Raw genomic sequence first — 12,571 nt, forward strand, 5'->3', positions numbered from 1 at the left:
AAAGAGTTTCTCTTGATGAGACCCAGGGAAGAGATGCATCAAAGGCACTGTAATTTTTATGGACTCTACAAATAAAATGGAGAGCCTCCTTAAAAATAATTTTCAAAAATGGGCAGAATGAACATGCTGATTTTCCTAAGAAACGTGTTCTAGACATAGTGCTTAGGCTTTGGGAAAGGACATTCATTTCTGCAAGAGCCATTTGGCCTTCTTGTGTACTTGGCTCATAGATTCCACCAAGCTCAGCCATGCAGAGATCCATCAACACCAGGGAGGCTCTGCACAGCTGGCAGATCGCCCCTTCAGCCCGCTGCAGGGTTGGTAACATTTGACATCTCCATTCGTAGCTCAAGGCTGAAGGGCTATAACGTTCCTCTAATATTGATCCATAAGGCTGTAAAATTCTGCTACGATCAATGCATAAGCAGTGGGACAGAATGAATATTGCACTAAAATGTGCTTGCCAGATATTTCATCAAGGCATACCTTTACAGGCATGTATACTTAAGGGATTTTGGAGGACATTAACTTTATGAAAGATGAAAACTCAAGTTAATGTCTGTATATTAAATTTGAGCAAACATACTACCTTAAAAATAACAGTGTTTAATTACCGCTGGCTACAAGGGTAGAAATCCTGCCTGGTTACAGTCTTTATTTGTAGCAACTAAATTTCAGCATAATTTCTAAAACAAAAGATTTTTTTCCCTCCAGGATCTTTCACACAGACTAACAGAGGATTGAATTTCTAGTCATGGTGGTGTCTACAGTACCTCCAGTTTATCAGTCCTGAGGAGTTTCTGGGTAGCAGTTGAACCAGGGACTGACACCGGTGGACTTCCAGGAACAATGACAGGCGGCGTGGGTAGGATCTCAGTCGGGACTAAGCCAACTCCTGGTGTTACTGGCGTTAGGTAAGGAGCAAAGCTAATAGCCGTGTTCGTTCCTATTGTGGGACCCACTGGAAATGTGGGCTGCAAAAGGAAAACACAGAGCAAGTTGAAAACCTCTTAATCAAGAGCTTACTAGTTGTCTTTTGAGTGTTCTTTCTGGTGCCAGTTAATTTCCTTAATGAAAAAATTTCAAACAGCTGGAAAAACACATGGCATACTCTCTTCTTTTAATCACGTAACATTCCAGCAGGACATGAAGAACTGTCTTTGTAGCTCTATTATTGGAAAAGAGGCTCCTGATGCACAGGAAGTTGTACTTTGAACCTGAACCTCTACGGAGGTCCAGCTCACATTGCAGGCTTATTTACACATCTAGAAGTAGAAATAAAACAGACTTTGTTGCTTTTTCTCAATACCTGTTTTCCCTGGGAAACCTTTCCAGGTTAATTTTTCAAAGTAGCAGATTTTATAGGTGAAGCATTTTTAACTATATTAAAGCCACATTTCTAATAAGAGTATATATAATGAGCTCTTTGGCATGTAACTTCCATCTGTTTGCATGCTGTATTTTGCCACCTCCTGCAATTATATGTAACTATGGCTCACACCTTGAAAAACCTCACCTTTGCGAATATTTGTGTGCTCAGCTGTTACCAGTGGCAAGAAGAATAAATATTGTAATCTCAGCTGAACACAATATTTAGAAAGGGATTATTCAGGCTTAGCTAGAGTTCATCTTATGAAAAGATTTGATTGGAAGGAATGATATGGGTCTAAAAATCTGTTTCATGCCTTCCAACAGCAAGTCAGTGAAGTCAGGACCAGAAGAAAGAGCACTTTTGTGATGCTAAAACACACGCCTATCAGGGCAGAATGATGGGTTTGTTACCACAAGCTCCATGGGGAGTGGAGGCAGAACATCACCATGGTCAGACCACTGTTAGACCTGGAAAGAGCTTTAGTTTTGCAGAGCTGACACTTACCCCAGAGAGTTAAGCTATAGTTATAAATCAGGAAAAACTATGCAGAAAAACAGGACACATCTCAGGTCAGCTTTGTCAAAAATTAAGTTCCCAAATAAGCTGGCAGCTATAAATGAATGACACAGCAGCAGAACGCTACGGAAAGACTTAAAAAGACTTAATGAAGGAGAAGCATCTTTCTCATCAAGGTGGCCTGCATGGTCTCTGTGAGCAAGGGAAGCCAGCCATGCACAGAATGTAGAAAATATGCCAGAGAAAACACAGGAACTAGAAAGTTTACTCCTGGTTTGTTTCTTTGATTTTTGTCTTTGGAATCAATTACTAAATTATATATGAATGGGAGTTAGTACCAAGAAGATGCTTGAGCAGCAGATTAGCCAGGATACTCAACTGCACAGAAATGGCATCCTCCTGCTCTAGAGAGTTAAAAATGAATAATGCTCTGTTTTTATCAAAGATCAAACTGCTTGATACCAAACAGCCCAGTTTATATGCCAAGTGCAGGCTATTATGCTCTTTAGAGCATAATAGTGAAGATTTACCAAAACAATGGTTCAACTACACTGAGGGCAATATGTGTTATATAAAATATAAATAACAGCTTTATATCAGATATAATTTTAAGAATAAATTCATATGTCAAATTACTTCTACATAATTTTTGTTCACTTTTTATCCATTTAGTCAAGGCTGAGTCATCTTAATCTGGCAATTTATGCGAGAAAGAGAAAACTCAGCATTTTTATCACAGCAATCAGTACAGAAAGCACTGCATCAATGAAACTGTGAAGTTCAAATGATGAGACGGGTGAGCAGAAAAAAGTATAATTCTGCCACTTCAATTTTCCTCATGATACTAAGAGATGGAATCTATTACTTCACCAAAACTTTTTCTATTGAAAACTCGAGCAGTAAAAAACCAGGAAATATCAAACCGGACTATGCCAATGTACCAAGATACATTTTGATGAACACGTACCAGAAATTCACGGACTCCTGACACCCAATTTTTGTTCATTCCTCCCACCTTACAGCAGATGTTTCAAGTGTAAAAATGCATTTGAAAAAGAGATCTGGGGTGAGCTTCTGTGACGAAATACAGAAGTCTTCCTATAAGATGCTTACATTTAGCTCCTGCGGTAGCCAATGGAAAGACAAAGGCACTTAAAAAAACCAAATCAGCTAATCTGAATGCAGATGTCTGAAACAAGCCAAACGAATAGTAATTAGAAGTGCCTATGTCTTTTGATAAACTACAAATTGACCTTGGAAGGCCAGTGCAGAAGTTGATGCCAACATTCCAGATGCCTCAAGTTAGAGAAAGAAATCCCACTCCGGTGGGAAGCCTTCCCCTAGGCATTCAGATTGAGAAAACATCATTAGCAGCCATGTGTGAAAAGTTTAATACAGATTACTTGCCCAGCCATGCTTTGGAAGCCTGGTATGATGAGAAGCTCAACTGCAAAGGCAGCCCAGAGAGCAACTGATGATTTTAATGTATATCCAAAGTTGCTGCTCATGCATGCAAGATGAGTTTTATTTCTGAATGTGAAGTGTCCCAGGCACCATACACATTACCTTAAGATAAAATGCTGAGTGTAAAAAGTGCATGCACCAGCAATTATTTTGGGATGCCAGATTTCAAGAGAGAAAGAAAACGCTGCTCAGAACGACATTAACCTTTGTTCCTGGTACTGGGATTAAATACTATTTAAAGCCATTCAAACCCATAGACTCCTGAGAAACTTTGCATTCCTACTCAAATAGCTCACCAGCAAATTATTATTATTATACACATTTTCACCCCGGAAGGATTATAGGTAAAAACCTTGCAAATCTAGACTAAACCTGACATGAACTGCATGAAGGAAAAAAAAAGCAAATTATTCTGGGTTAAAAATTAGATCAAATCTATAGCCATACTCCATTATATCTTCAAATGTAAGCATAAATTAACATATCTCTAGCATCGCGGCAATTCCTTAAGTCAACAGACGGGGATTATTTTTATTGATACTAGCTTACAGAACTTCTGCAGGTCAATATAGTCTTCAGCTTCACTTACCATTAACACCATCATAAAAATATACTTACCACTGGCTGTAGCGGTGTCCCTGGAAACATGAACTGCATTTGCTGGGCAAGCATTGCCGCTGCAGTTTTTTGTTGGATTAAGTTGTTTCTGCCATTGATTTCCAGTTGAGTTTTTAAATGTGTTGGTGGATGAAGGTACTTGCAGTTCTCCCTTGTACAACGACCCTGGAAAAAGAAGTCACATTAACTGGTCTGCTGCTTTTGATGATAGTTTAATGCCTTCAAGCAAAAAATTACACCATGAACAAAGCAAGAACTCATGAAATACAGGGTGTTTCCTGGGAACTTTGTGGCTGGCTGGAGGAGCTGACGGCCTCGAGCTCTGCCTCAGTCCACTACTGCTGATTGATCATCAAGGCTATTAGCCACAAAAAGAATGAGAAAGACTTCGAAACAGCATTTTCATCGTTAAGTACGGATCACTGCTACACAATTATATACTCTGAGTATTATGCGGACTGTCTGAACTGCCTCTCGTGGTATCTTGGCTAGACTATCTGGTGTTACTGTAACACAAATGCTTTTTATAAATGACATCACATTATGAATAACAAATTTAAACTTTTTTTCCAGAGAAATGCAGCTTTTATTATATTTTAAAAATTATATTGAAAAATAATCATGAGTTCATGGCAGTTAAGGATCTAAAGTGACCACTCTCAGCTTGTGTTCTCTCATATGTTCACTCTTATTCCAGTTCACTGCCTCCTAGCCTCCTGTTTTTATTTTTATTACATCAGCATGACTTTGAACTATTTCCATTCAAGAATAAAAGAGCAGAAGTTGGGCTGGTACTTCTGCAGCCTAAATTTAGAAGCAGTGCACGGAGCTAAATCTGAAGGTACACAGCAAAAGAAGAGCTCCTGATCAACCTGAAAGCAGGAATTTTTAAACATTTATGAGACAAGAGACAATAAAAATATGGGTGGGCAGTCACCTCTGAGGTGTCTCATGCTGGAGGACATGGATGTGGAGCACACCTCTACAAGCAGTGCATGCTGACCAAAGCATAGGAAGAGCAGCATAAGACACACTGATATGTTTTCCCTTGGAAAAGCAAATCACAGGGTGTACCAGCAGGTTGTGCAGCTGCGGGGCAGGACCTGCTGAGATCAGAAGCTCCTAGGTGACACGGCTCTCAAACAGTCACAGAATTTTAAAAGCTGTGACCAGAGGACCTAGAGCATTAGTCAAACTGCATTTTACACAATCAACTTGTACAAGGTGAGTTTCCAAACTGAGACTTTCTAAAAAGTACTTTTTAAACTTTCCATTCCATTCACTGGTATAAGGGCTTTCCAGTTTGCAGTCAAGCAGGAATATGTCCTGTAGCCAAGAAAACAAGATCATCACACAGGACACGCGTATGCTGACTCGGTGTATGTGTATGCACACACACACACACACACACACACACACACACACACACACACACACACACACCCCCGCTACGAAACCTTCAATACATTTCGGATGTCCCAGGACAACAGTGTTATACTTTTTACTCAGACGCCAAAACGTTGCTGATTCTGCCTCTAGTCTGCTATAAAGATGTAATAACTACCTACACACGAGTGTGATAAACATGTTCAGGAAGGTTCTCCTGCGCAGGGGCCCACAGGAATGCAATCAGCTATGCCCACACTATTAAACTACAGCCCTTTCCTGAACCGCACCCGGCCACTACTCAGGAGTATGCTAAATGGCACAAGCCAGAAGAGTTCAAGAAAGCTAAAAATGTAGGAAAAAAAATGGTCTCCGCCCATAGGAACACTTCTTGGTGCTGTTTTAACCTGCTAGTATAGATGCAGCCATTTTCAGGACATCATGCCTTCCTTCTGACTTCTGTTGTGCGAGTCATTAATGCTGTCTGGTTTAATGAAGTACACAAAAGGAACATTACTTTGTCTGCTGGCATGAGCAGAACCAGAAATAGTCACGATTTGATGGGCACAGAAGAAGGCTGGCTCTTCCATTTGAGGGGGAACGAGGCTGTCACCTTCATAATGTTAAACTGGAGCACGCTCAGCACAGGCAACAAGCATATGCTTCAGTGCTGGGTGATGAGGCCAACTGATTACGACATTTTAAACTGAGATCTATTTAACCTTAACCTATTTTGTATATGAATGGTTCATATGGTATACCTGAAAATTGAAACAGCAAAATCAAATCAAACTACTCTGCCTGATGGAAACACCTATCTATGAAAACAAAAGTGCTCCTCAAATAAGGATTGAGAGCAACTCTCAACCACAGTGGCTTCTGAAGTACCTTCAGCCTGAAGAATGCCTTCGGCCAGCCCTCCACTCTTGCCTCTGAAAGCACATGGCTACTATATACTATCATTTCAAGCTCTGCAAAGTAACCCACAGTGCACAAAAGACTGGTTATTTCAGAAAACTTTCCAAAATAATCCAACCATACAAAAATGTACTGTCCTCTCTAAACTTATGCAGGTCTGTGCCTCATTTACTAGTTCTTCAAGCTCCTGGTTAGCAATGAACATACTATAAAAGAGCTGTGTGGCCCCATCACGCTACTATAGAAAGACCTGTAAACAGATCAAGCTTTGTTGAAATTAAATGACCCAAAATAAACCACAGAGGAATGAGCACTGAAAATAGTAAGCAAATTAATCCAGCCCTAGCTACCAAAATTAAACAAATTTTGAGACCAGCTTTCACTTTTCAGATATACAATGGTTGTGGGAAAACACTTGTAAGCAGCTTTTCATTCCTTTTTTAACAAATGCTCCATGTCCCTGTGAACTCCTGATGAGATTAGTTTCAGAGAGGAATAGGACTGATTCTCAATTACTTATCACTGTGAGAATAAAAACTCAAATTTGTATTATCATCTTAGTTAAATGGGACCCTGGGGGTTTTCTGTTTATTAAAAAGTCAAATATGAAGTTCAACTGAGATGACAGCACATATCAACCAGACAACAGAACAGGCAACTGTACACAACATGCAGGGGTATTCCACATTCTGGTTGGGTCAACATCTACAGTAAGACCTCACTTTGGATTCTTGCAGAAAATTACTGTGCTAGCAGGCAACCTCATAACAAAACAGAGACAAAATTGAGTGCTTTAACTTTAGGATGCATCAGTATCAAGACTCCAGAGTGAGGCTTGGTTCATCACAGCTCTCAAAACCACAGCAGTTCAGGCGCTGCTCCACAGACATTCAGTCTCTCCTGGTGCACAGTGGCACAAACCGTCAGCAGGATGAGGCAGGCAGCAGAGAAAATAATTGTTTCATACACCTTTTAACCTGCTCCCACACAAGTCAGTCCTGAAACTGATGGTGCAGACAGATTGGTTTGAAACTTGTTGCCTAGAAACTCCTACCACCAATGAAGTGAAAGTCATCAACGAGCACATGCTCTTGTGTACTTCCCATGTGAGTTGACCCAAAAAAATAACTTTCAATGAGCTGTCTCCTTATTGGCAATGGATAGTCACAATGAACAGACCAAATTCTCAATACTCAGTTACTTCCTCATCCTGCGAGGATGGTACTTGCCTCTGACCTTTTATTTCTTTGACTTTGTCCTCTACAACTAGCCTAGCCTAACGCATAGGGCCACATTTCAGGTGGGTAAAGCAAAGTTTTCACAGAAAACCTACTTTTCTACTGCTAATTATCCAGACTGGGGACATGCAGTGGCTCATGTCGGGGGTGTGCCACAGGCCCCATTCCAGTAGAGAAGTGGGAGAGGGAAAGGGTGCACCAAGGGGCTGGGAACTCAAAGGACTCCAGTGCTCATCACTCAGGTGAAGCAACAAGAGGCTCCGCTTCTGTGGGGGCAATGGTCTTCAGAGCTGCTACTTGACAGTATTCATATTAAAACCACATCCCTTAACAAGCCATGTCACATCACTGACTTTTTTAAAAAAAATCAATAGATTTCCTTATTAAAAACAGGTAGTTTGTCTAAAATTGATGGCACAAGACAGCCTACAGACTGGAGGATATTAAAAATGTAGGTATGTGCTAAGAATTATGATTTTTAAATTTGCAAAACAAGGTGAGTGCGGAAGTAACACCACGTAACTTTGCATATTAAAATACTAGGAACCCATTTCCTGTCTACAAGTTGTATGGGCACATCTCTATCTTGAATATTTTATAAATTCACTGCTTTCTTCAATATTTTGCTATTGTTCTAATAAAAACAACAATAACAATAATTCATCCAGATCCAGGCTGCGAATTGCTTATGCATAATAATGAGTTACCTTTTACTTACTAAAATTACTTTCATCTTTCATTAAAATGTTTGAATTAAAAAGAAAAAAGGGAAAGCAATGTTTCTTTTATCACTTAAGCCGAGAATCAACTCATGCATCCACAAGTATTTTGCCTAGGTACTGAATTCTGCTTTTAAGATGGGAGTCAATACATATTCTTAGCATGCTTATCATAAAAATCCCATTAGTAAATGTAACAATCCTGATCTATACAGTCAATCCAGAACTGCTGTAAGACGCTTTTCTGCAGAACAATGTGGTGGGGGCTTGGGGAGCAAAAGGAGAGGCTAATTAAGGTTGGGCCCTCTAGAGGTCCCCAGTACAACTTGCTGAGAGCAGGGTCAGCCCTGGTGACGTTCAGACCAGGTTGCTCCATTCGGGTCTTGGAAACCTCCACAGGTGAAGCCTGCACAACCTCTCCGAGGAATCTATCTGCTGCTTGGCTGTCCTCATTATGAAGATGAATCTGTTTAGTTTCAGCTTACGCAGATTGCCTTGTGTCCTCCCACCATGCACAGTTGTGAGGAGCTGGGATGCACCTTTGGACACCCTCCTTGTTCTCTTACAGGACAAGGCTGCATTTACAGGAGCATCACCATGCCATGTCATCATGTTGCCTTCTTGTTAGTGTGTCTGTCTCAGATTTGAACCCTGAGGGATAAACGTTAGGTTTTTTAAACCATGCCAGCTAAATTAAGACTTCCTCTGTGCTTTACTTCATAATTTGGGAAGGTGGCAGCGACGGTTACCTGCCATCCTATCAAAGTAATGGTGTCATCCATCATCATACCAATCAAATTGTTTGTATTTTCCTTAAACAGTTGAAATTGGAAAAGTCCAGCTTGAGGCTGAGCGCACAAATCCAAAGTTAATTGAGGCAATTTATTAGCTGGAAATAACAGAGTATGCCTCCCCCACCTCTCAGCATAGCCTAACATCATGGGACACCCAATTGCCTTTAAAAGACAGGTTATCTGATGAGGAACAGAAACAGAGGCGCCTGCTTCCTTGCAGATGTCTGTCCCTTGTTCCTAACCTTGCTCCCCAGAGTGCTTCCAGCTCCCCCCATTCGCCTCTGTTCTCCTACAGCTTCCTCCTGTACCCCACCTCCCTCCCTCCCTTTCCTTCAGAACACCCTCCCACCTCTCCTAACTATAGACCAGGAAACGACTCATATGATAAATATAACTTGCTCAAGCCATGCATGTCCTGAAGGGCCAGCCAAAATGTGCACATGGCTGGCAGACCATACTCAGAAGCAGCTCACGCTCTAGCCTTTTCCTTAACGGGGTAGTAAGTTGGATCTCTCTCATCTACCCAGACACTGATTTTTGCACAACCAGTAAAAACTTTGAGATATATCTTTGAGATGCCTGTTTCTAAGAAATTCGCTTGGAATTGGCCAGGGTATTCAGAAGTTATTAGGGTAAGAGAATGATGCTGGCAAATATATGGATAGTGCAATTATGCCAAACTCTTTTCCTTAGGAAAACAAGCTAAAACTAAGAAATGCAGATGAAAACATATTGTCTCTCTGGATTAAATATGCAGTCTTATGGAAAAAATAAGTATATGATTTTCAAGACAGGAATGGTTTTAGAAGGGATCTGAGCAACTGGTTCTACAAGAGCAAAAAGATTTTCTGGTTTCTAGCCAGATACTCTGAGATCCAAATATTTGCTAGAGTTAGAAAAGACACACAGAAAAATAAATATTTTTTGAAAAGTATTAATCACCTTATGCCATAACCACCTCTCCCTACTGGAAAAAAACATGCAGTTTGATGTATCGTGCAGCTTCAGCAAACTTGCATATGCTTGAAAAGATCAGATCACATTTTAATAAACTAATGCGCTTGCAGCTGTGGGCATGCTGGTTAGCTAGACATCACCTGCTTGATATTGATATTAGATACCTGAAGATATTACATACTGTTCAAACCTTGGCAGAGCAAGAGCGAGCACAGGTCACTGTCTGGGGCGGTGGCAGCACACAGCAAGAATAGCCACAGAGACAGCAGTGTCAGCAGCTGTGGGAGTACCTAAGCCGTAAATACTCCTCTGGAAGAGTTTCTGACAGAGAGCAGAAACTGTTTCTTCTCCTTCGAGATTCCTTCTCAGCAACCCCTAAGCAAATTCTGTTTGGAAATGTGTGTGGTCTCACCCAATCAATTTAACAATTTCACCATTGCATAAATCAGGAACTTCTCAATTCCAATAATCCTGGGATCCCTAGGGCTAAAAATAGACCCAGTCAATAGAAGGGCAGGGTATTTTGAGATACTTAAGCTTCTGCTCTTGTCCACAGGCAGCCACAGTAATGCTACCACCCCAAAACATCCAGTTAAAATGTTATTTTTCAAGTGCAGAAATACCAAAAAGGGAAAAAAAAAAATCTGAAGAGAACACTGACTGTGTATTCACATGTAGAGGGGGATCATCCCTCTTGTTCTACAGGACTTGCATTTATGCACTTCCCCACATGTCTTAGTACATGAGAGCTCAATCACCAACAGCACTTTCAACATTCACAGAAAACAACTAGACTTCAGTTTGGACTAACTTAAAAAGTATTTTCCATCTGGCACAACAATGCAGGAATTAAATTTTCCTATGCAAGTCTACCTGCTTCTTAACTTCTCTCAGAAAGTAAAAAAACCAGGTACCACACCTCCATTAAAGTATTCCCTTTGCCCTTGCTGTGAATATGTATCACCTCACACAATCTGTAGGACTACACAGGCCTGCAGAGTTAAGCTTTTGTGCAGGGATTTAGTTAAGCCTTAAGAATGACTAGTCACAGATTTTTAAAAATCTAACTTAGCACTTTATTTCTTCCTTAAGGTATACAAAAAAAGCTTCAAACGCTTTTTGAATTTTGCACAATTTTACATCTAGAGCACGTTGACTTGCAAATATACGTTTATGAAACTTTAGCTGAAGTAGAATCATTTCCAATTTTATAGAAAGATGTGGAGATCAGAGTAAGATCCCTTATTGTGAAAATGAGACATACTTGAACTACTTGAGAAAAAGAAAAATAATTTTAAAAGGACCAAACTGTACTAGTAACAGAAATATTAAGTTTTTGGTTAAGACTTCAAATGCCTCAAACTTCATTTGTTGCTATGCATCTTACCAGCACAAAGACCTAAAGAAAAAAAAAAAGCATTTCAAAAAAACACAAGCATCTCTTAATATTACACTTGAAGTATTTCATCTGTTGGATATGATCTGTTTTCCTTGAAAAAGAAAACAAACAAAAGCCACCAATAAAAACAGCTCAGAAACTTCCCTGAAAAATTAATTCTATATTTCTAAAGCCACTTTGCAAGTCCGCCCACCAAAGTTAGTGAGCGTGCATACATATTTATACGCACCTACACATTTCCGCTGCAAGAAAAAGTAGAAGGCAAATTAATTTTCTTACTTTAAAGTAGAAAAGGAAAGGCAGGCAAAAAATTCTCAGGTGACTTCAGCTTGATTCAGTTTGCACCAAGCTAAGAAAACCCATTAGCTCTTCTAATGATTTCAATCATTTGTAAGAAACTAGAAGTTGGTAAAACAAAAATGATTCTTTTATTCATAACATTAGAGAACAAGAACTGCCTGTAACCAGCAGAAAACATAGAAAAATACTGAAGAAAAATTGAAGCCTTACAAAAAGGTGGAATGTCTAAGTGATGTAAGAGTCTTAACACTAAAGACTTAATAGGAGATATTTATTTAAATGGAAAAAGACGAAATGTTCTACTGAAGAGCACATTAGCAATGCACAAAGAGCTCAGAGTCTCATCTCAAGATGCTCTTTCAAACAAACACTGAGAAGGATGGCTATAGAGGACGGTTTAATAATTCGCCTTGCAATACCAAGGGAAGTGTACTCAAATTGCTCAGAAGAGAAGGAACTCAAGCAGATATTGCAGACAACAACAACAAAAAAGACACTTATGAAATTCTAAGAAAGTCATTTTGCAAACATCCTCAAGATTATTCTAACAAATGAGACAAAGAAAATTGAGATAAACAACAGTTTAAACTAATAGCAATTTGTTTTATTTCTGTGTTTACTGCCTTGGAAATTATTTGAGAATAATAGAGAAATAAAGATTATTTCTTCCTCAATTATGTAGCTCCTTTTCTTTTTCTTTTCCCATTTTCCCCTGGCACTCAAAATGTAAACCACTTATTTTTATCTTAGCTTTATGTTTGGCTACCAGCATCGATCAGTAAGTATATGACAAGCAACTGTAGACAGCCCTTGAAATAAATAAATCTTCGCTCTAATGCACACAGGCAACTTTCACGGAATGAGAGACAACCAACACATAGCATAGGGAA

At 39.7% G+C, this 12,571-nt stretch overlaps 1 protein-coding gene across 8 annotated transcripts in view; it reads right to left on the reverse strand.

Moving 5' to 3' along the window:
- Positions 1–12,571, reverse strand: part of MBNL2 (muscleblind-like splicing regulator 2) — a 70,085-nt gene that overhangs the window by 30,263 nt on the left and 27,251 nt on the right. For 6 of the 8 annotated variants that reach the window (XM_010138178.1, XM_010138176.1, XM_010138177.1 and 3 more), the window contains exons 2-3: positions 3,971–4,135; positions 774–974 (exon numbers count right to left, since the gene is read on the reverse strand). In XM_010138178.1, coding sequence (XP_010136480.1) covers positions 774–974; positions 3,971–4,135 — 366 coding nt within the window. The remainder of the gene's footprint in view (positions 1–773; positions 975–3,970; positions 4,136–12,571) is intronic. The other 2 variants (XM_010138180.1, XM_010138179.1) reach the window with 1 other exon arrangement.

This window comes from Buceros rhinoceros, unplaced genomic scaffold (assembly GCF_000710305.1).
Source record: "Buceros rhinoceros silvestris isolate BGI_N320 unplaced genomic scaffold, ASM71030v1 scaffold19066, whole genome shotgun sequence".
NCBI lineage: Eukaryota > Metazoa > Chordata > Aves > Bucerotiformes > Bucerotidae > Buceros > Buceros rhinoceros.